Source organism: Nyctereutes procyonoides, unplaced genomic scaffold (genome assembly GCF_905146905.1).
Source record: "Nyctereutes procyonoides isolate TBG_1078 unplaced genomic scaffold, NYPRO_anot_genome, whole genome shotgun sequence".
Classification (NCBI taxonomy): Eukaryota; Metazoa; Chordata; class Mammalia; order Carnivora; family Canidae; genus Nyctereutes; species Nyctereutes procyonoides.
The window spans coordinates 23,730,513-23,754,911 of record NW_026575042.1 but is presented as its reverse complement, the minus strand read 5'-3'; the positions used below and the strand labels follow the sequence as shown (position 1 = coordinate 23,754,911).

Here is a 24,399-nt window from a genome sequence, read left to right as displayed (position 1 = left end):
ATTCTAAAATAGTTTGAGGCTGCCTAAAAAAATAAGTACTGTTAAACAGAGCCCAAAGAGTGAGGAAATCAGGGCAGAGAGAAAATAAAGATGAAATAAAATAAGAAGAGGGCAGCCCAGGTGGCTCAGACATTTAGCACTGCCTTCAGCCCGGGGTATGATCCTGGGGATCCAGGATTGAGTCCCATGTCTGGCTCCCTGCATGGAGCCTGCTTTTCCCTCTGTCTGTGTCTTTGCCTCTCTCTCTCTCTCTCTGTGTTTCTCATGAATAAATAAATAAAATCTTAAAATAAATAAATAAATAAATAAATAAATAAATAAATAAATAAAATAAGAAGAAATGTGGAATAAAAGACCACACAAAATGTATGCTGTAAGATCATGTTCACAAACTAGATGCATTTTGTTAAATTGGCTTTGAGCTTCCTGATGGCCAAGTCAAAAAGGTATTCACAATCAGTACAAAATTCATGCTGTTCATGAGGTAAAATCAAACCAGATACATAAATGAAGCACAATCATCTTTAGAAAGACTAGGTTTCTCTATAAAGAGGATGCATGTGACAAAAATAAATAACAGCCTCATGGGCATACTAACAAAATTGTGTGATTTTTCACAAAAGGTTTGTACAATAGAGCATCTTAGTGTAAGCTAAAGGCAGTGCAGCTTGGTGAAATCAGTCCTGTGATGGCCTAAAATCACGTGAAGTAATTATCTAGCCCTAGACTGATCTGACTTTATGAAAGGACACAATTTAGAGTAGCTTGAAAATGGAATAATCTTACACTCTCAAAACTGAAACCACAGGGACGCCTGGGTGCTCATTGGTTGAGCATCTATCTTTGGCTCAAGCTGTGATCCCAGGGTCCTGGGATTGAGTCTCGCATCAGGCTCCCCATTGGGAGCCTGCTTCTCCTTCTGCCTATGTCTCTGCATCCCTCTGTATGTCTCTCACGAATAAATTTTTAAAAGCTTAAAAAAAAGAGAGAGAGAGAAAACTGAAACCATACCTTGCTCCCCCTGGGTGGAGGCATTCTAAGCTTGACTTGGACCTAGATTGACAGCACTATGTGTACATACTCAGCTTTAGGTATGATGGCCTAGACCCAGGAATCTTCCCTGGGGGTCTATGATGCCCCCTCCCCACCCCACCCCTTGCTTCCAGCACACTACAGTTTAATCTGCCACAGTGGTTCTCAAGTTTTATCAGAATTACCTGCAGAGCTTGTTATAACAAGTTGCTAGGCCCCAACCTGGAGTTCACACTTCAGTAGCAGGCCTTAGATTGCACATTTCTAATAGGTTCCCAAGTAACCTTGGTAGTGATAAAAGGATCACACTTTGGCAAACACTGATCTACTCCAGGGGTCGGCAAACTTCTACTGTCAGGGGCCAAAATGTAAGTATTTTAGATTTTGCAGGTCATTCAGTCTCTTGACGCACTATTCTGCATTTGTAGTGCAAAAGTGGCCATAGATAATACTTAAAAACTATTTACAAAAACAGATGGTGGGCTGGATTTGACCCACGGGCCATCATCTGCTGACCCCTGATCTACAGCAACCCACCAGGATCTATAAGCCCGTGCATAGCCCAAAAACCTCCATCAAATACTGGCCTTATCATAATGCCTGAAGGCTGCCAGCAAGGTGTCAAAGTTTTGGTAGTTAACTTTCTTCAAGTGATGTCGCACTGCTGCAATCAGGGCTCTCTGTCTATCCTTGCCTTGAAGATATTCACTTGGAAGTCTGTTATGGATGAGATCACCAGCTCCTATTAAAGAGTGGAGGAAAGGGGTAAAGTCTTTTATCTGAATTTAAAGTCTGTTAATATTTTTCCTATCCTAAAAAAGAGAGATCTACCAAAGTCTGCGAACAACAACAAAACAAACTTCATGCCTAACTCTAAAACTATTATGTAGCATGACAGAAAAAGTATTTTAAAAGTACATAAAGTAATTGGTAAAAACTTAATATTGCTGTTTTATGTGACTTCTCTGTTCAATAAAAAAGTTCTGACAAAATGAATTTTAGGGGGCAAGTATAAGGCCTGGGTCTTGGCTGTCTTTCCTAAGACAGTAGTCCTTGCCTCTCTACTTCTTTGTAGACATTTGTCTACATTACTGAGGATCTGAAAGCTAGGGCAGAGTCCATGTGGGGACCACTTTACATGCCTTGAAGTTGACTAAACCTCTGGGATCCCTTGTAAAAATTGAATTCAAATACCCTACTATCTCTAAATATGACTTTTCAGTCTGCATATCAAGTTCCCATTTCTCAGCCACCTGCACAGGAAACCAAGCCTCATCCACAATTCCACTAATTGAGTCCTAATCCACAACCCCCTCAGTTATCTAGAAGTAATAAACTCTCCAATTCCCCTGCTATATGCCCCCAGACCTGGCCCTTGCTTCCATTTATCCTTCATGACTTAAAGGAACTTCCCCAGACAATGACACAAAGAAAGTACAACATACACACTGCCTATAAGCCCCATTTCTTGCCACTCCCTTATGGAAAACATTCCTTGGATGTTAATGGTGACAGAGATTAGACTAGAGTTGCCCATGTTGCATCACCAGATGTGATGGCTTGGTAGGTGAAGAAGAAATCTTTTACCTCAGTTCATTTTCCCCTGGTCTACACCTCTCCCTTCTTGCTTTCTTGGGGCAGGTTCATGTTGGCTGTTGGCTATAATAAGCTAGATGGAATAATTTAAATCACTACATTTCTTGTAGTTCACAGCAACTAATATTTATAAGTACTTTGAAAAGGCCCTATTTTAGGCTCTGTCAAGGGTCTCTCTTAATAGGTATTCATTGCACCTCTAAGATTCTTTCTTATTATAAAAACAGGAGCTAAACTGACATATTCTGATGAAAGTCATGTTTTTAAGGGTAGATATGGGTCAGAACCCCACAACAAATGCTGGTTGTAGGAACTGGGCAAGTGCCTGAGGCCAAAGTCATCTGAAATAGAATCAGCTACCATCAGATTATCCTAAAGTGGTCAAAGCAGAAGTAAGGCTCTGTAAGAGGAAATCAAGAGAGTGAGAGTGATTTTTGACAAATGAGTATGGCTTCCTCTCCTCCTCCACATTCTTGCCCCTGATACAAATACTGTGGGTGGGTATTGTGTATAAGAGAGATCCTCCTTCTTCCACAAAATAGCTTTTGTTGAGTTTTTATCTTCAAAGGTCTTCCCTCTCTATTACTATCCAAAAATAACCATTTGAATGATTGGGTTTTTTTCAACTACACGTGTTTTCCCACCATAATCCCACTAGGTTAACTCCTGTTGAGTAAAATGTATGCTGATATCTTCTGGCTTGCCCTGAAAAAATATTTATGAAGCTTATGTGAAATCACTTACAATTACACAAGAGTCATCTCTATAGAGTTGAAATCAGGAGCACAAGTACTGGCCCTGAGAGACCCATGACCTAGCTACCACACCATAGCTGTCAGAAAAATCAAGTAAGTACTTTAATTGTACTCTCCCTGCACCAATTCTCATGATGCAGCACTGTCCACCAGTCTTGGATTTTCCTTTACCTTACCTATGCTCTGGTACATTCTAGGGGCTGCCCACAGCCCTTGCACTCTTCCTAGAGGTGTCTTAACATAACCAATAACTCTAGGCCTTCAGGATGAGACATTCTTTGTACTGCTGCCTTTATTTCCATAAGTAAGTATAAAGGAGAAATCCAGGCCCAGTAAAGAAATCAATTTCTTCTTAGAAGCAGGAGCTTTCTGAGAACAAGTGCTATTAGTTGACCCCAATAATGGTCACAAAAGGTGAAAACCTAGAGCTAATCTGTGTCCATCCATAAACTCCAGGAAAAGTTCAAAGAGTCTCCTTTCACAGTTAAACTGAAGATATCAGTTAAACTATGCAGCACCAATGCTGGTACAGATACTTATATATTTTTAAAATTATTAATGTCGGTTTTCTTCCTTTTCATCTTGTAACAATATCTCATTCAATTTGTAGGGATAACTTCGATCAACTATTAGGAAATTTGTCAATGTTGTCAAATTGTCAAAATGATAAACTATGTGTTGGATTCACCAATTCGTGCTATAAATATTTGTGAAAAATGTACTGTTTGCTAGACCCCAAGGATCCAACAGACAGCAAGACAGAGCACCCATCATCATGAAGCCTGCCCTCAAGTAAGCAGAATTTACCATGATTATCTATCTATTTTTCAGGGCAATTGATGGATTCCCTAAATCATCTCTTAATCACTCTAACTGATAGGAAGAGCCTCTGTGATGGATAGGCATACGTTAAACATGTAACAGTTCATCTAAAAACAGAACCAACATATAATCTCCTAATTAATGCAATTAATGATGTTCTAAAATACTGTTTCATAAGCTCAATAAATATATATTTTATTTGTCAATGAATGGGATTAGCTAAAGCATTTTCAGTAGCAGTTCTTAAACTTTAGTGTACATAAGAGCATACTGGATCAGAATATCTGGGCACAGGCCCCAGGAACCTGCATATTTAATAAATTCCCTAGGTGATTTTAGTGCAGGTAGACTACAGATTATATTTTGAAAACCACTCACAGCCCAATCCTGATAAGCTTTAGCATAGTCTTCCCTTTGGACATCTACTATATAGGTTGCTTAGAAATAAAGAGAAAATTCTGAAAAGTTTCTTCTGCTACTTTATGGATTAATTGATTGGCTGGTGGAAAGATAACGGTTCTAAATTATGTAATTGAAGAGTACAGTGGTGCCTCAACTTGAATGTGCTTACAGTTAATGTGGGAATATTGTAAAATGCAGTTTCAGTTTCAGTAGGTCTGGTGTGGAGCATGAGATTTTGCATTGCTAAGAGATTTGCAGGGGACACCAACCCTGCCAGTCTGCAGGCTACATTCTGAGTAACAAGGACCCAGTACAATGCTTGAATTCATTAAAAAAGCTGCCTCAAATTACCTTGGCTTATTTAATACAGGCCATATTTATTTTCTAAATAAAGTTCTGAGCCTTGACTACACTTAAGGTATTCATTCACAAAGGCTTTAAACTGTGCCTATTTCAAACAAAATATGAACCTTTTTTTTCTTTCTTGTGCTACAAATTGTTCATTAATGTTAATGTAACATTGTAAGCCTGTAAAATTAGAAGCTTTGAAGGAAGGAGATGGTGCATTTAACCACATAACTTTGTGAGCATGTTGTTTGTTTTTTAAGGAGAAAGTTTGTATATTTACCATACTCTTCAGCACGGAGACAAGCTCCAAATGTGTGGTCTGGGGGAATATTCATTGTTTCTGCAATGCTATCAAAGAAAACAAATCCTTTAGTTAAAACACTCACTGCATGGCATCTCTGGAATTTAAAATATGCTTGTCATATGTTTTTAGTTGCCTATATTTCTCCTATAACCAAACAGTTCCCCCACCAATCTTCTAATCTTTCACTTGCATAGGCAATGAATAAACTCTTTCCCTGGCTTTCAGTAGCTCAGATTTAAAAAGAAAATTAAGAACCTAACTCAAAGCAGAATATGGAAGTACAGATAGGCAGACAGAGACAGGAAGAGAGTGAAAAAATGTAACATGATAAATTAAGTTTCTAATATCCCAGAAATAAAGCTTTACACAAAATTTCCCCTCCCTTGTCTCTAAACGCCCTCTTCATCTCAGAGGACTCAGCACTTTCCTGGAACCTCAAGCAGTAGGGCAGCTAAGAGAGTTCCCTCATTCACACAAAAGGATGACTTTCTTACTTAATTGATAGAACCTAATAGAAAACAAACAAAAAAAGAAAGAAAGAAAGAAAGAAAGAAAGAAAGAGAAAGAAAGAGAAAGAAAGAAAAGAAGAAAGAAAAGAAAGAAAGAGAAAGAAAAAAAATAAAACAAACCAACATTTACAAGAGTGCTTTTTAAATTCCATCCAAAGATACTATCAATTCAAAGTTAATTATTAACTTACGGATCTAAAACTCTTCCAAGTTCATGTTGAAACTTTTCTTTGAAATCATCAACTCTCTTGGATACAAACTTAGCTCCTCTTTTCCTATAAAATTAGAAAACTGTAGCATCTCTATTACTTAAGTTGGCTGCCAAATACACATAAAATGAGGAATACTACACACAGTATCATTTTTTTTTTTTTGAGAGAGCGAATACCAGAAGAGAGGGAAGAAGAGGGAGAGAGAGAATATTAAGCAGGTTCCATGCCCAGCATGGAGTCTGACACAGGGCTTGATCTTAAGACCCTGAGATCATGATGTAAGCTGAAATCAAGAGTTGAACACTTAACCAACTGAGTCACCCAGGCACCCCTTGAAATACCAAGTATCATTTGGGCCATTAAAGCATACACACAATTTCAAAAAAAGTTATATGCTAAAAAAAAAGCTGTATATATTCATTCTTCTATCATTTATATTCTATTATAAACTATATAAAGACATGTTTATAATAGAATATAAAATTTTATCTAAAGAATAAAACAAAGATTTAAAATTTTTTCAGTAAACAAAATCAAGGTGTTAACATTATCATAAATGTGACTCCTACAATTTCTAAAAGAAAATTACACACCAATAAATAAATAACCAAAGGGTATAAACAAATAATTCACATCTAGTAAGCAAATATATGGAGAAATTCTGATACTCTCCAGTAATAAATTTATAACAAACATCAACAAAGTGGCTTTTGGAATATAGTGCATAAGCAAATAGAGACAGAAAGAGAGAATACCTAACATTGGCACAAAGTATGTTAAAACATTTAGTAGATTGCTAGTGCAAATTGCTATAATCCTTTTGCAAATAATTTGGTAACATGATTCAAAAAGCATAAAAGTGGTCATTCCCTTTTATCTGTGTCTGGGAACCAATCTTAAGAAGAAAATATATATATATTATATGTATATATTTATATATATATAAAACTATCCTACATTTTAAATTATTATATATATATATAAATGTTTTATATATATATATAAATGTTTGTAGCCTCACTGGCTACAAAGGATGGCTACAAAGGAAAAAAAGAAGATAAATGATCATGGAGAGTGATTAAATTATGTCACATTAACAAGAATACATTCTGCATGCATTTTAAGTGTTGGCTATTAAGAATACACTGCAATATAAAATTATTTTATGTTAAGTGAAAAAGCAGGATATAAAACAGGATTGCACTCTGATTAAAACTATGCAAACATTTACATAGGAATCTACACTAGAAAGAAATACATTAAAAAGATAATAATGGTTGAATTTTGGTGACAGGATTATGGGGGATTTTAGCTTGCCAATTTTCTGGAACATAATTTCATTACTTCTATCACTGTGATTAAATGAACAAGATTTCTTTTGAGAACTGTAAAATTACAACACTACTATTTAATAACTAAAATTAATAAACTATTGTTTTGTTAGGACTAAAAACAATGAGCATTTAATTCTTAAACTCCATTTGCTTTTAAATCTATTTCCTGTGATATAGAAATACCGAGCTGAATAAATTTCTGGAGAAGAGTGACACTCTGTGGAGAAACAAAAGATGAAATATAAAGTAATCCATCTCTTCTGTCTTCATTTGCTTTACATTTGTTCAAAAAGGGGGAAAAGAATAATACAAGTATAGTCAGAATAAATCAATGGCAGTATCAGGACCATAATTTGAACAAATAAAGTTGACATTCTAGAAATAGTTCCAAAGAACATAATTAGGAACATGTCCGGAATGAAGGCGGTAAGGATTATGAATCACAGAGCCTACTCCTTTTACCCTAAAAATGCCTGGATTATGTTTCTGGGAGAACTAGGAAGTATCTATAAGCAGTCATATATGTCGAAATATCCATAACTACATCACTGCAGGCTCACAGCATTTACTAAACAACTCAAAATAAAGGCCTTCATGTGAATTTTTTCATTCAGACACACACACTCACCTATTATATGAAGAGTCTAACTGATTCTTCAGACAAAAGGTCATAAACAAAATATAGATAGAGGTAGCTTTACAGAGTTTCCTTAAAAGTCAAACATAAACCAAGTTCACATTAAAATATAAAATTGAGATACCTTAAAGTATAAACATGCTTAACTCCAAAATTATCATAGAAATCAAACTGAAGAATGAAACAATGAGTTCTCTCTCTCTTTTTTTTAGATTTTATTTATTTATTTATTTATTTATTTATTTATTTATTTATTTATTTATTTAAGAGACGGGGTGTGGGGGCAGAAGGAGAGGGAGAGAAAGAGTCTCAAGCAGGCTTCACACTGAACATGGTGCTCAAACCCATTTCAGGGTTTGGTCCCATGACCCTGAGATCATGAGCTGATCCTACAACCCAGAGATTATGACCTGAGCTAAAACCAAGAGTTGGACACTGAATTCATTGAACCACCGAGGTGCCCCAGTGAGTTCTCTTTAAAATCCAACAAACCAAAATAATGAAGAATCTCTCCATTGCTTTAGCAATAATTTTTGAAATATAAGAAGTATGATCAAATAAAGCATTGTTCTATAAACAATGTTTCCTTAGGGGTAGAAACAAGTTGGACAAAAACAAACCCTGAATATTACCTGCTTTTACAAATTCAGCATATTTTTTAATTGAGATATAATTGGCATATAACATTTTGCTAGTGTTGGGTCTACTCAGTGCATTTTTCTATGACCATCTCACCAAATAATTGATAAATATGTCTTTGTCAACCTAAAGTTTCCCTTCTGGGATCCCTGGGTGGCGCAGTGGTTTAGCGCTTGCCTTTGGCCCAGGGCGCGATCCTGGAGACCCGGGATCGAATCCCACATCTTGCTCCCGGTGCATGGAGCCTGCTTCTCCCTCTGCCTGTGTCTCTGCCTCTCTCTCTCTCTTTCTCTCTCTCTCTCACTGTGTGCCTATCATAAATAAATAAAAGTTAAAAAAAAAATAGTTTCCCCTCTTAGGATGTTCTTAAGGATCACATTGTTGTTAATGTGTTTATTTTAGATATTTCATAAATTGTATCATATTTCTAAGCTTTCAAAAATGGATAAACCATATTTTGTTATCTCCCTTTATTAACTTCTATATTATATTCAATTATATATCTATAATCCTTATATATTTAAATCATTTCTTCATGTTTTCCCTTATATGTGGTTTAATTGCTTTAATATTAATCAGTTATCAAATATTGATATATGGACTCTTCTGTACTCCAAAGGAAACTATCTCATATGAGTTTAGTATAATATTACAAAAACTTATTTGGTGTTTGTATTTTATCATTATATTTTTTTAATAATTCAAGTATCAGAAACTCATATAATAAAAAAGTGGAGGAGGAATGGAAATCAATATTTCAGGCCTGTGATCATAGAATCCACAGCCTGTATACCTGATATAGTGGTGAGGGGCAGCCTCTGAAGCCACAGTGCCTGGGTTTTATTCCTACCCCTAGTACTTCTTAACTGCATAATATTGGGTAAATGATTTAACTTCTGTGTACCTCAGTTTCTTCATCTGTAAAATGGAAAAGATAAAAATTATAGGGCAGCCCGGGTGGCTCAGTGGTTTAGCGCTACCTTCGGCCCAGGCCGTGATCCTGCAGACCTGAGATCGAGTCCCACGTCCGGCTCCCTGCATGGAGCCTGCTTCTCCCTCTGCCTGGGTTTCTGCCTCTCTCTCTCTCCTCTCTGTGTTTCTCATGAATAAATAAAATCTTTAAAAAAAATTATAATGCACCTACCTCATGGAGTTATTGGTAGGAATAATTTAATAATATATAAAGTACTTAGCACTTTGCCTCTGTAACAGGGAGCTTCTATCATAGGGACCATACAGGAGAATGAGCCAGGCAGGTTAGGTATCTGTGGGATTGCAAACCTTATGTGCACCCATGGAGACTGAGATGGCCAGTGTCTCCTGTAAAGAGGGCCCTTTGCCCTCTGCAAAACAAATCTACTCCTAGCAATGATGTGTACAAGTGCAGACACAATGTATTAGGTTCCTGTGGTTGCTGCAACAAATTCTCAGGACTTTAAACAACAAAAACATTCTCCCACAGTTCTGGAGGCCTGATGTCAGAAGTCAAAGTGTCAGCAAGACTGTATTCTCTCCAAAGGCCCTAGGGGAAAATCTATTCATTGCCTCTTCCAACATTTGGAGGCTATTGGCATTCTTTGGCCTTTCTTGGCTTGAGGCCAAATCACCCCAATCTCCTCTGAGTTCATATCACCTCTTCTCTATGTGTCTTCTCTTCTTGAATTTCCCTTATGACACTTATCATTGGATTTAGGGCCCATGCACATAATCCAAAATGACATCTTCATCTTAAGATTGTTAACTTAATTACACTTACAAAGACCCTTTTCTCACATAAGTTAACACTCATGGGTTCTAGAAATTACAAGGACATATCTTTTTAGGGGCCACCATTCAAGCCACTATATCAGTATTTCCAATCTTCTGATTTTTTAAGCATAGTAGGAAATATGAATTTTTATTGCTAATCTCCCAATGCTTAAGTGTTGGCTTATGTATAAAGTATAACACAGAAAATAGAAATTAAGGAGCTTTATTTTAATTTCTCAGCAAGTAGTCATATATAGAATTAAGGCATAAAAAGGTCACAGTTTGCAAAAGTTAAGCCAAATACTCAGGTGCCCAAATAACTGTTTAAAAAACTGAATAATAAATCATAGTTCAGTTATACATGATAAGATTGTCTTCTAGAGATCTGAAAGCCCATAGCTTCAGAAACATGAATAGGACTGGGTGGGTTATGCCCTGACTTTTGGTTTCAGCTCAGGTGGTGATCTCGGGGTCGTGATCTTGGAGTTGTGAAATCTAGCTCCACATCAAGCCCTGTGTGGAGCCCCATGTAGGGCTCTGTGCTCAGCGCAGTCTGCTTGGGTATTTTTCTATTAGTTTTATATTTGAACCACATCAATGTATTACACCTCTTCAAAAAATGTATTAAACCAACCACTCTTCTTTAAGTCCATGTGCCATATATCTAATATCGGTTTCAGGACCCAATATAATTAAACTTACATTTGTAGGTCATGGAGCCAATATAAAGTTTTTGCCATGGCTCTTCCATCATTAAAATGTGGTGTTGGGACCCCATACAAGTTAAACCTATGGAAACTTGATGGGTTATACTTTCGGTTCTTCGCTTCTCCTGTGGAAAAAAAGAGGAAGCAAATAACCTTATCTTGTCAGAAGCACATTATGCTCTCATTGACAATGAAAATGAGAGTGGAACTGAATGGAATTGTAACGGTGCCAGAATTGCACAGCTTTGGCTATAGAGGACATTCTCCCATGTGAGCTGGGAGACTGGTGGGAAAAGAGTTCTTGTATTAATATTTGGTAAGTAAGTAGGGAAATGATGTAGGAGAAAGACAAAATGATGAAAAATACAGGCTCCATTAATGCTACAGAAATCCGGAAGATTAGGGGAAATACTGCAATGCTTTGGGAACCCAGCTGTCCTTCCCACTGTGCTAAGATTTGAGAGACTGGTATTTTGTACTTGCTCTCACTGAGATTTGGTGAGATCATCAGAACATTGCAACCTTCCCATCTCATTATAATCATTTATCTCATCTTAGAAACTGAAGCCTGAAAACCCAAAGGGAGGTCTTTATATTTAAGATCTAATACTGTACTTTTTTCAAGTTATGATGTGGTGTTAGTTTTCTATTTCTAGATAAGAAAAGTAAGACTAAAACTAGAAATCAACTAAAAGGTTAAGAAATGAGATTCAGCCTTACTAGTAACCCAAACAATGTAAATAAAAACAATACTGTGAAATCATAATTTGTCTCTAAGTAAAAATAAAGATTGGCAAAGCTCACTATTAAGGAGAATATGGAGAAATTGAAATTCTAATATACTGTGGGTGTGAGGGCAAACTGGGGCAGCTATTCAGGTGGATGATTTTTGGCTCTAAGAGTAAATATTTGGGACATCTGGGTGACTCAGCCATTGAGTGCGTCTGCCTTTAGCTCAGGGTGTGATCCTGGAGTCCCAGGTTCGAGTCCCACATTGGGTTCCCTGCATGAAACCTGCTTCTCCTTCTGCCTGTGTCTCTGCCTCTCACTTTCTGTGTCTCTCATGAATAAATAAATAAATAAATAATAATAATAATAATAATAATAGTAAATAATTTGAATGCTCATAAATCTAGGAATGTATCCTTAAAAAAAATCACATTCACAAAGATATATAGGCAATATATTTTGTAATATTGAAAAATACAATTTAGATACTGACATGAAAAAACAACTAAGTTATTTCATTAGTGGGGAAAAAAAGCAAATAGAAAAAAGTATTTACAGTAGGGAACAAAATACACGTATATACTCATATATGAAAGCAGAGGGAAAACATCTATGAAAGTATCATCTGTGAAAGGGAATTATGGGAGATTTTCTTTATATTTTATAAAATAAATATGTATTACTTTAGTAATGACTAAAATTAAGTGTATTTTTTTTCAAAGATTTTATTTATTTATTCATGAGAGACACAGAGAAAGAGAGAGAGGCAGAGACACAAGCAGAGGGAGAAGCAGGCTCCATGCAGGGAGGATCCCGGGTCTCCAGGATCATGCCTTGGACTGAAGGCAGTGCTAAACCACTGAGCCACCAGGGCTGCCCAAATTAAGTGTATTTAAAAGATGTTATAGATACATATTTACTGTTACTGAATGGTTCCCTTGACATATCATTTTAAATAAAAAACATTTAATGTATATAGCAGGTACCCCTAAAGCATGGAGAATGTTATTCCATTTAACTAAAGATAGATGACTTAGTGCATGCAGGTTAGAAAGATGTTCACTATATCAACTATAGTTACCTCTGGCTAATGGGATTTCAACATTATATTTACTTTCTCTTCATTTTTTTGAGATATTTATGTATATATGTATGTATGTGTGTATTTGTTTTAATATTTAAGTAACCTCTACCCCCAATGTAGGGCTCAAACTTACGACTCCAAAGTCAAGAGTCACATGCTCTTCCAACTGAGCCAGTCAAGCACCCCCCCAAAGATTTTATTTTTTTTACCCACATTGGGTATAGAAATTACTTAAACTTACATCCCTGAGATCAAGGGTTGCATGCTCTACCAACTGAGCCAGTCAGACACTCCTCATTTTACTGAGATATTTAAATTCTCTATAATTATTACATATTTTTATTAAAAAAATAAAGCTACTTTCATTATGAAAAAGATAAGGACAATATTAAAAAGATTGGATGATTGGATTCAGTGCCTTTTCAAAGGGCCAGTGAGACTTCCATAAAAATCAGCAAGTGAAGGTAATGTCAGTCATTTTTTAGTCCATTAGAGTTCTAAAAAAAACAAAAACAAAAACAAAAAAACAACAAACTACACTCATTTTCCTCCAACTGCTAAATGCAAATAAGATATCTAATTATAGGTTGTCTCTATATGTTTATATATATGTTTGAAAACAAAAGGCATTGGATTTTACTGTGCAGTACATGCTAAACTTTTTCAAAAAATGAATAAAATATTTTCACAAGAGAGGGAGAGAGGGAAGGAGGAATAAAGGGAGGAAGGACTGGAGGGAGGAGAGGAAGAAAGGGAGGGAGAGAGCCAGAGAGGTAGGCAGGGTACTGTGAGGGAGTAAGGGGAAACAGTGGCAGTGTGAATGGGAGAACAGAGAGAATCTCAAGACTGGATGTGGTCAAGTGCAGGGGAAACAGAAGAGATTAGCCATGGAAGAAGAGAATGACAGATTCCAGACACTGGAGCAATGACATAGGAAACAGGCCCAGCTATGAGCAGAATTAGGAAGAAGAGCACAGAGAAGTATGGTATGAGAGGATGGAGAGGGAAAAGAAAAAGTAAAGAAATAAGAGAAAGCAAGGATGAGAAGGGCCTTCTGCTGCACAGTAAAGGGCAAGTCTTGCCTCTAGCTAATGAGGAGTGAGTCCTTGAATCAGTCATATACAATTCATTAGCTTTCTCAGGATATGTATGAGAATCTAATTCCCAGTCTTTTATTACATCAAGATTCCACTTAGCATCAACATGTCAACAATTAAGTTGTATTTCACAGCACTGTAAGCATCTAAAACCTTTTAGCTGTGCTATACAGTAGTTCTAGTAATATGCTACGTTAGACAAGATCACATAATCATCATCATCATCGTCATCATCATCATCATCATAGTAATTGAGCCCCTTCCATGTTCCAAGCACTATGAGAGCATTTTACAGGCACTCACCTAATCCTCACAATATTATTACCCCCTATAAGAGATTAGAATAGATGATGGTAAGATAAATGAAATATCCAAGGTTTAAAGACAGTAAATGGACAAGCAAGGATTTGAACATATTCTATCTGATTCAGAAAAATTGTTTACTGACCATTACCCAATCTAAGTACTTAGAATAATCCTGACATTTTAAAAATAACAGCATTTTTTAATAAATTTATTTTTTATTGGTGTTCAATTTGCCAACATATAGAATAACACCCAGTACTCATCCCGTCAAGTGCCCACCTCAGTGCCCGTCACCCAGTCACCCCCACCCCCCGCCCACCTCCCCTTCCACCACCCCTAGTTCGTTTCCCAGAGTTAGGAGTCTTTCATGAATAACAGCATTTTTTAAGCCTAAAACTAACATGTAACCTTTCTAAGATGTTTTTCCTTTCAATAATACATATATCTGTCATTTTACATACAAAAGGCCTTAGTATATGTGTTCCTAGCTATCAGGGTTTATGACCTTATGAATAATAAGTTACTATTTAATGATCACTTATTATATGCCAAGCATTTAATGCACATAATCTCCTTTATTCCTATTCATAAATCGGAGGGTCTTATATCCCAGGCCTATTTTACATAGGAAGACACTTACCTGCATAATAATCATTGTGAGAAACAATATACAGATCATGCCCTTCTTTTCCTTCTTTAACTACTTCTTCATAGGGTTTTGGTGGATTCACTACATCTCTAGCAGACAATTCTAAAAGAAGAATTAATGAAATCAGTTTTAAGATAATTTTCATCTTTTTATAACATATTTAAATTGACTAGAACAAATGACAAATGAGGTATGCCAATGACATAAATTACATGAGCACTCTGAGAGAACACAAATAAAGATTTAGCAAGAAAGGACACCACCTAAGTGGTACTGTCCTGGGGACTCCCACTTGAACTGGCTCACTCCCAAGAATTCTGAAGAATATCAGAGCTCTGTATTGGTTAACTATTTAGGTTGTCCCAAGATGTATTCCAAGCCTGGTTAAATTTCTTATTCTGAGATGCTCAGGACAATTTTTAATTTTAGTTTGCTCCAGATTTCCCAAGATGTTCTTTTTTTTCTTCTTCTTTTTTTCTCTTTTTTTTTTTTTCCCAAGATGTTCTAAGCAAATTTGAATCACAAATTAATTTCAGGAAACCTGATGCCCTGTGAGGGGAGACTTGGTGACAGCTGTACCAAGCATATACCCTAAGTCTGTTTTGATATGAATATCTATCTTCAAAGTAGCCAAAAGTGCCAGGGAAATCACTGCAATCAAGAAGAAATTCTTCCTACTGATCCCAAACCAAGAGCTATAAGATGTTTGTTTAATGGCTGCTTTCCCATGACTGGTGGGCCCAGTTTTATATACAGTAAGTTATTTTGTTTTTATTGTTTTATGTTGTGATTTTTAAATACAATGCTATTCAATAATTTCATTCTTCTCTTTCAACCTGATGACATAGATTCAAATATTTTCTTTCTTTTGAACTTCTGCCAAGAATTGGGGTCTGTAAACAGTTATTAAGAATACCAGAAAGAGGGTCAACTCAAAGTAATCCTTAAAGCAGTACTTTTTTTTCTAATATATGAACTACTGTGCCTATGAGTAGACAAATACATGTTTTGGAACATTCTATTTTATATTTAAATGAAGTACACTTTCACACTATTTTCATATTAAATAGTCTAATCCTAGATAGCAGTTATGATATAATTACCATACTGCTATAATGCCATATCTACATAAATATAATTTTAAAATCCTATTACAAAGTAAAAATATATTTCATCTGCTCTAAAATACATTTTTCGAGACACCTGGGTGGCTCAGCAGTTGAGCGCCTGCTTTTGGCCTAGGGCATGATCCTGAAGACCCAGGATTGAGTCCCACATCGGGCTCCCTTGCATGAAGCCTGCTTCTCTCCCTGCCTATGTCTCTGCCTCTCTCTCTGTGTGTGTCTCTCATGAATAAATAAATGGAATCTTTAAAAATAAATAAAATATATTTTTCAAGTTTCACATAACTAATTATAACTTTAGATCTGATATGACCAAGTTGTAGACTTTGCAGATTTTGCATCCCAAGAGAGAGCCATAACTTATCTCCAGAGTGGGTATTACTACCTTAAGGAAAATAATCTAATGGCCCTTTTGGTGGAAAAAAAAAAAAGAAAGAAAGAAAGATGTTTCCTGATGTAGAGTTTTAATGGGTGCAGAAAAAGAAAGAGAACCAAATTTCTTTGCAAGATAAAGAAAAATGGAATTTGAGGTCTCCTGAGGTAAGACCCCAGTAGAGACAGGGTAAGAGACATGAAAAAATGAAGAGGAGATAAATGTGAACAGGTGTAAGGAAAAGTGCCCAGCAGCAAGGCAGGAGGCTGAGGCTTCAGAAGAAGCAATGGCTTGTGGCCAATTCCATTATAAGTTGCTGTTTGTTGAAAGATGCACTCCACTCCCTATGAAAATGTGAGTGAAGTTCTGATCTACACACTGTCTGCATTTGGTAATATGCAGGTAGATATTGTGGGTCTGCACAGATGGAGTGCAGCATGTAGCATTTGCCAAACTTATTTGTTTTGTGGTCTGTTTCATAAAGAGTTAAGAGTTATGAACACATCAGAAGCATTGGTGGTAATAACACACACAAATGCATGTCCACGGAGAAGGGATTGAAGGCTTTCAATTCAACTTTGACTCTCTCTCTCCTGTCTTTATAACATCTCTACTATACTCACTGAATCTGCCTCCAAAACTTGAATTTTACTGTCTTGGTACACAAACTCTAAGGATTCTGGGTCTGAGAGTCATTTTCTTGCTATGATCCCATCTTTCATTCTGAATCATCATTTACACCACCACCAAATGCCATGTCAACACGATATTTAATCCCATTTTCTAAGAACACATTTCTTTTTCTTTTTAGAAGACATTTCACCACCCAACTCCCCATCATTTGTTTACTACCTCTGATGACTGCTGTCCCAAATGTCGTATTGAGGACATCCAGACCTTTAGGTAATCCTGGCGTTTGATCATGAGATTTCCCTAGTGGTGCTCGTTGATTACTAAAATATACTGATTCCTTTTTATCTTTAATTTTCTGTTGAAATGTCGTTATAGGCTGTGGGTTTATCAATACCTTTGCCTAAAGAAATCATATAAAGCACAGATGAAACGACAAAAAAAATAAAAATCTGAAAACTGAAACTGATCAATAGCTGGAGAGAAGAGAATATGATTGTGGAAAAAACATTTCATTATCCTTGCCTTTGCTCATCTTCAAATGAACTGTCAGCACTGGAGCTATGAAGTTGAAACATGCCTACACCAGAACCTTCATGAAGGCTCTAAGGTTTATAAGAAGAGCTCCATAGTTACTTGACACAGATTCTAGAAAAGTGGGAATGACAAGTACAAGAACCATGCAATTGCTACAAGCTCTCTCCAGATGTACAGATCAGGTTTTTGGAATCTAGACTGCCCAATCAACACAGGTAACCTTCAGCCTGCTCCCTCAGAATCTATGCAAGCACTCTGTCCTGCCTCCAGGTGATACCACCCAGCCTTCATCCTCTCTGTTCTCTAACAAAGCCTGACAGCATTTCTCTTTACTCTGAGAAAATGGAGTGGAACTTGGCTTTTATTATCTGAGGTGAGACTAAGTAGTTTGTGGCTCAGACCACTAATTTCTCTACTGCTTCTTGGCTGTTGCTGCTTGGATTTTTTTCACTACTCAAGAATAAAAGTGGGAAGGAAATTGGAACTGACGATTTCATTAATACCTCATTTGTGCATTTTCACCTTAGTAAGTTAACAATGTACAGGGGCAAAAGGAAGAGTTGTTACCGGTATTGAAATTCTAGATCTTATTCCATGTGTCAAATAAGGAGCAATCTGAGGATCATTTGCTCTGCCATAAAATACTCTTTCAGCTCCAGCTGATGGGTTTCTATAGTTGAAAAATTTTTTTGCCTCAGGTGGAGTAATTAGCTACAGTGAGACAAGAAAATAGAATTATTAAGTACAGTTTTTAAAATATTATCAGGATTAATCTACACCAATCGGTGAGCACCATTACATGAATGTAGTAAGTACATGGGGAACTACAGACCCAAATAATGAAACTCCCTAAAATGTGTTTTATAGAAATAAATGTCATATTTTAAAAGTTATATTTAGAAAACAACCAGGAAGTACCCAAGTTAAATAGCTTATCATAAAAGCCTATTTTCTATAGAAATAAATGGTATCTCCAATAGTTTTTGTAGAGCTAGAAAATGTAAGCTTGGAGTATTCACTTCCTTGGACAAAATCAATAGAAGGCCTCAAAATACAGTAAAGAATCAAAATTTACCACAATAAATTTATACAACTTTCTTAAGAAATGTCAAGAGTTGTCTATCTTATGTTCACAAAAATGCATATTGAAAATGCTCACCCTGGGAAGTTTTTCAGTCAAACAGGTTGCAACTCTGTATCCAATAGGAATAACTTTCCCTGCCTAAAGGGGGAAAAAACAACAACAAATAGTTGGTCATTGTCAGGACAGAGGTGGAGCATTTTGAAGAATGGCATTTATTTCAAAGTTGACGTATGCTTCTAATAGTTACTTTCAACTATTTAATACAATTAGAAAAAAAGTAAGAAATACAGCAAATCTAAAGTAATCCTGATTTATAACACAAACATTAAATGCTAAATATATGTAAGTATACCTTTTTCACAGTGCTAGCATTGTCAGTAATTGTATCCAGTTATGCTATCTCTGTGACATGCCGAGGGAGTCAACTTTCAGAAATAATGTTTAATTATCAGTTGTACTACATCATCAGTAACGATGGAAGTATGGCTGCATTCAAGCTAAAGAGAAAGTGTTAAGTACTTCTGAGTGTGTGTGTGTGTGTGTGTGGTATGTTTGAAAATGCGTGTATTTCCACCAACGCCCTAACTTTTCACATATGCAAATCTGTCACTCCTTCAGTGAATGGTCCCAATGCACTTGCCTTCTTTCACTTAATTCTAACTTGGGTCTTATCTGTCCTTCCCTTGCCCAAGGCAAAGATTACAATTATTCCCAGCGATACACTTTTTATCTATTCTTCCTCCTTTGTCATTTCAAGGCAGCTGATAACTATTTCTGCAAAGCATAAGTTTCCTTAAAAAAAAACAATCTTACACTGTTGGTAAGAATGCAAACTGGTGCAGCTACTGTAGAAAATAGTATGGAGGTTCTTCAGTGAGTTAAAAATAGGACTACATTATAACTCAGTGATGAGAGATAATTGGAAAAAAGGTAGGCAAGGACAAGGGGACCTCACCCTAAGAGAAAACTTCCCTTTAAAAGGATTTTACAAGCAGCCCTCCGCCCTTTCCCGTGTGATAAACAGAAGACAAAAAACTGATTGGATGACAGCCTCATGGAGGATTAATCAGATTAAAACAGCCCACCAACACCCCATAAAAACCCCTAGACTTACAAACTCCAGTGCAACCCTCTCAGGTCCTCTCCCTTTTTGGGAACTTTGTACTATCACTCAATAAACTTTGCTTTGCTGCCCACCACTCTTTCTCTGGTCTGCCTCATCATTCTTTGAAGCAGAGTAACCAAGAACCTCAGGCACTGAAGAAGAAAATCCTTCAATATCAGCAGTTGCACTACTAGGTAATTATCCAAAGGATACAAACAAAACATACTGATTCAAAAGGGCACCTGCACCCCAATATTTATAGCAGCAATGTCCACAATAGCCAAACTATGGAAAGAGCCCTGATGTTTGTCCATTGACAAATGAATGGATAAAGAAGATATAAACACAGAACACAATGGAATATTACTCAGCCATCAAAAGGAATGAAATCTTGCCATTTGCAATGACTTGGATGGAACTAGAGGGTTTTACACTAAGTGATATGAGACAGAGAAGGACAAATACAGTATGATTCCACTCATGTGAAATTTAAGAAACAAATGAACATAGGGGAAGGGAAGGAAAAATAAGATGAAACTTGAGAGAGAGGCAAACCGTAAGTGACACTGAACCCTAGGAAACAAACTGAGGGTTGCTGAAGGGGAAGTTAGTAGGGGGGAAGGGATAATTGGGTGAGGGGCATCAAAGAAGGCATTTGATACAATGAGCACTAAGTGTTATATGCAACTGATGAATCATTAAATTCTACCCTTGAAACCAATAATACAGTATACGTTAATGAAATTGATTTTAAATAAAGAATTAAAGGGGCACCTGGGTGATTCAGGTGGTTAAGTGTCTGCCTTCAGCTCAGGTCATGATCCCAGGATCCTGGGATCAAGCCCTGCACTGGGCTCATTGTTCAGCAGGGAATCTGCTGGTCTCTCGCCATCTGCCTTGCCACTCCTTGTGTTCTTTCGCTCTCTCTGCCAAATAAATAAAATCTTTTTTTTTTAAAGAAATTTTTAAAATCTCTGACAGCTAAATAAAAAATAAAAAATTGGGGATCTCTGGGTGACTCAGGGGATCCCTGGGTGGCTCAGCTGTTTGGCGCCTGCCTTTGTTTGGCCCAGGGTGCGATCCTGGGGTTCCGGGATCAAGTCCAGCATCAGGCTCCCCAGAGGGAGCCTGCTTCTCCCTCTGCCTGTGTCTCTGCCTCTCTCTCTGTGTCTCTCATGAATAAATAAATAAAATCTTTTTAAAAATAAAATGATATATATAAATAATTTTGAATAATATAAAAATGTTCATGACATAATGTGAATTATAATAAAGATGTAAATTTGCATCATACAAATACACAGAATCCTATCTCTATACAAACATATAGACAAAAAGTTGCCAGTTGTGATTCTATTTGAGAGGTGAGATTACAAGTGACTTATTTTCTTCTTTGTACTATTCTCAATATTTTATAACTAAGTCTTACTTTATAAAGCAAAAGAAAGCAATAAAAGGTTACCAAAAAGTCTATAAACAACATCAAATAGAATAAAAACATCACCAAGAGCACTAGAAACTAAGAATGATAATCAAGTCTATCCAGACCCAAGACAGAATTGAGGAGCAGCTTTAATGGCCACTTTGAGTTCTACTTCCTGAACTCTAAAAGGTAGCCTAGGGTGATCCTAATGACCTCCCTAACCTGAAAAGGAAAACAATGATCTTCCTGAAGACTTTCTGTTGCCTCAGCGGAGTATGATGATCTATCCCAAGAAATGTAAACAAACATTAAGTGTAACCGTAGCCCTCAACAAGCCATAAAACACACTCTCTAGTACTATAAACTCCTAGCAGGGACCCCATCTTGCACCACCAGGGATGGATAGAACTTAGCAGTATATCCCAAACTTTAGTCCCATGAACACTTATAGTTAATGGATTTTTTTTTTTTTAATTCTGCTGGTGGGGCACCTGGGTGGCTCAGTTGGTTAAGCAACTGCTTTTGACTTGGGTCATGATCCCAGGTCTTGGGACTGAGCCCCACATTAGGCTCCCTGCTGAGCAGGGAGTCTGCCTCTCCCTCTGTCTCTCCCCCAGCCGGTGCTCTCTCTAGGTCTCGTTTCCTGTCTCTCAAATAAAGAATAAAACCTTTAAAAATAATAATAATAAAATAAATTCTGCTGACAAAAACTTGGTAAATGTAGATAGATCTTGAATATACTAATGTACATTTTAAATCTCAAAGGGAAGGACCATATAGTGATTTCCCATTAATCTGATCTTGGAGGTTTTATTTTTGACACTGAACTAATCTTGAATGAAAACCCATATAGGAAACCAGTTCGAGTTTCATTTCTCTCTGTGTTCCTACTACTAACCTCATCTATCAAAATAAAAGTAAAAAAAAAAAAAAAAAGCCATGTTTTCCAAGGTTGGCAATCAAAGAAAAGCCTCCATATAGGTAAGACAATGGGTTATCTTTTATAACATATATCTTGTCCTCTTTCTCTTAAAGATTTCTTTCCAATTATCTCTCAACCACAGATTGGTTTTAAAACAGGTGCTGCCCTCTTAATTCTTGGGTTCAAACTTACATTAGTTCCCCACAACATGACTAAGGCCAGCCTGGAATAAACACTTTAAGAATTCCTAGTAGATTTTTCTGAGGAAAGAGAAAAAGAAGACAAAGTCTCAAACCTGGAAAGAAAAATGAAAATAATCTATTTTGCAAGATATATTTATCTACATCTTTGTGGTTTCTGCAGCAAAAACACCCCCTACCTGATTTACCACTCACCTTCACATAGTATTATTTTAGCACCTATCACCCAGAAGAACAAGCCATGTACCCCTAAGTTCAAGTCAACATTTATACATGATACAGATGCAGCAAGGACGCCATTTTATCTGGTTCAAAAGTGTTAGAAGAATGAACACCTGTTATTTTCTTTTTTTTTTTTTACAAAATTAACTTTTGTCTAAGTAATACATGTTCTTTGTTCAAAAATCAAATTGTCTTAATAAAAAACAGCATTTCTCTGCCCCATTTGTACCCAGTCCTATTTTCTGGAGCCACCTGTCTTCTAAAGTTTAAGTCATTTCTTCTGATATTTATCTTCACATTCTTAACCCTTATACTGTTATATATTGATTAGTTTTAGACAATACTGGTACCCTTTCATGGTAGAGAAGGTTGTAGCTTTCTTACACCATCATGACTTCCCCTCTCTCATCCTCTCAATATGGTTACATCATACTTTTTGAAAAGCCAATGGTGTGTATATTATCATAATTGTTCACTGTTGAACCAAGTAGGTATATTATATATATCATGTTATATTATTTTTTCCTAATCATTGCCATTGCAATGATTTTTTGTTGTTTGTTTTTTAATGTGCCTATTTCTAAATCCTTCCAAGTGCTCCAACTGATCTGTCAAATTTCTAGGATGTTTTTGTTTTGTTTCTTTGTTGTTGTTTTGTCGTTTTTTGTTGTTTTTTTTTTTTTTTAAATAAACTCTCTCCTATAACTCTTCTTCCTCCTGCTTTAATCTCATCTGGTTGCTCTTAGGTCTGGTGCAGAGCTCTTGTCCTGGATATTTTTCCGTTGCCATTCTTCAGACTTAGATTACCCATTCCATAAATCCCATCTATGCCACCTTTTGGATTTATACTCCCATTTCACCAAGTAAATTCTTTAGTCATTTCCTAAGAAAGAAGACATAAAAAGTCAATTTTTGATACCCTGCATCTCTTAAAAAACAACAACAACAAAAACAGGCTCAAAATGGAACCACTTGTGCTAAACCCCATGTTAATGAACTAAGACTTGATCCATAACCTAATTGTAGTCTCAGCCTTTCCCAGGAGTGGAATTTTAAATCAATCAGTCTGGAATTTCCTGATCAACACTAGTGAGGTCGTCTGCTCAATAGACTGCATCCTTTCCCAAAGAAAGGTGACCTTGTCTGAAATAATCCTTTCTTTTTAATAATGACTTCATTGTCCCCACCCCCTTCTGCTTATAAAAGCCTTCCATTTTGTACAGCTCCTCAAAGCTCTTTTCCACTCACTAAAGGGAATGCTGCCTGATTCATGGATTATTGAAAAAAAAATCTCATTAGATCTTCAAGTTTACTCAGTTGATTTTTTCTTTTTTTAACAGATTCATTTTTTGGTTACTAGTTTGGCTAGGTATAAAATACAAGGTAGCAAATAATTTTCTCTCTTAATTTTGAAGGCATTATGCCAACGTCTAAGAGGTGGTCTTGGGCACCTTGTTGGTTTAGTAGAGTATGTAACTCCTGGTCTTGGGGTTGTGAGTTCAAGTCCCATGGTGAGTGAAGAGATTACTTTAAAAGTGGTGTTGCTGTTTAGAATTCTAATGCAGCTCTGTTTTTTGTTCCATCGTATGTGACTTTTTTCCCCTGTGGAAGTATTTAGAATCATCTCTATATCCCTAGTTTTCGGAAATTTTGCAACAATGATTCATGATATGGGTCTTTTTTCCTTCATTTGGAATTAACTCCTTGCAATCTTGACTTGTACCCTAAATTCAAAGGTTTGCTGTATGTCTGATAATTTTCTCCACTTTATCCTCTCTTTCTGCACCATTAGTCAAGTGAATCTGAATATTTTAATCTTTGTTTTAATGTCTGGGAAATCTATTTGATGAAGACTTCCTGAATTCGTT

At 36.4% G+C, this 24,399-nt stretch overlaps 1 protein-coding gene across 1 annotated transcript in view; it reads right to left on the bottom strand.

Moving 5' to 3' along the window:
• Positions 1 to 24,399, bottom strand: part of EFHB (EF-hand domain family member B) — a 47,980-nt gene that overhangs the window by 11,949 nt on the left and 11,632 nt on the right. The window contains exons 2-9 of the mRNA XM_055321506.1: positions 18,735 to 18,797; positions 18,143 to 18,286; positions 17,261 to 17,441; positions 14,903 to 15,013; positions 11,042 to 11,171; positions 5,960 to 6,043; positions 5,236 to 5,303; positions 1,620 to 1,774 (exon numbers count right to left, since the gene is read on the bottom strand). Of these exons, the coding sequence (XP_055177481.1) occupies positions 1,620 to 1,774; positions 5,236 to 5,303; positions 5,960 to 6,043; positions 11,042 to 11,171; positions 14,903 to 15,013; positions 17,261 to 17,441; positions 18,143 to 18,286; positions 18,735 to 18,797 (936 nt within the window). The remainder of the gene's footprint in view (positions 1 to 1,619; positions 1,775 to 5,235; positions 5,304 to 5,959; positions 6,044 to 11,041; positions 11,172 to 14,902; positions 15,014 to 17,260; positions 17,442 to 18,142; positions 18,287 to 18,734; positions 18,798 to 24,399) is intronic.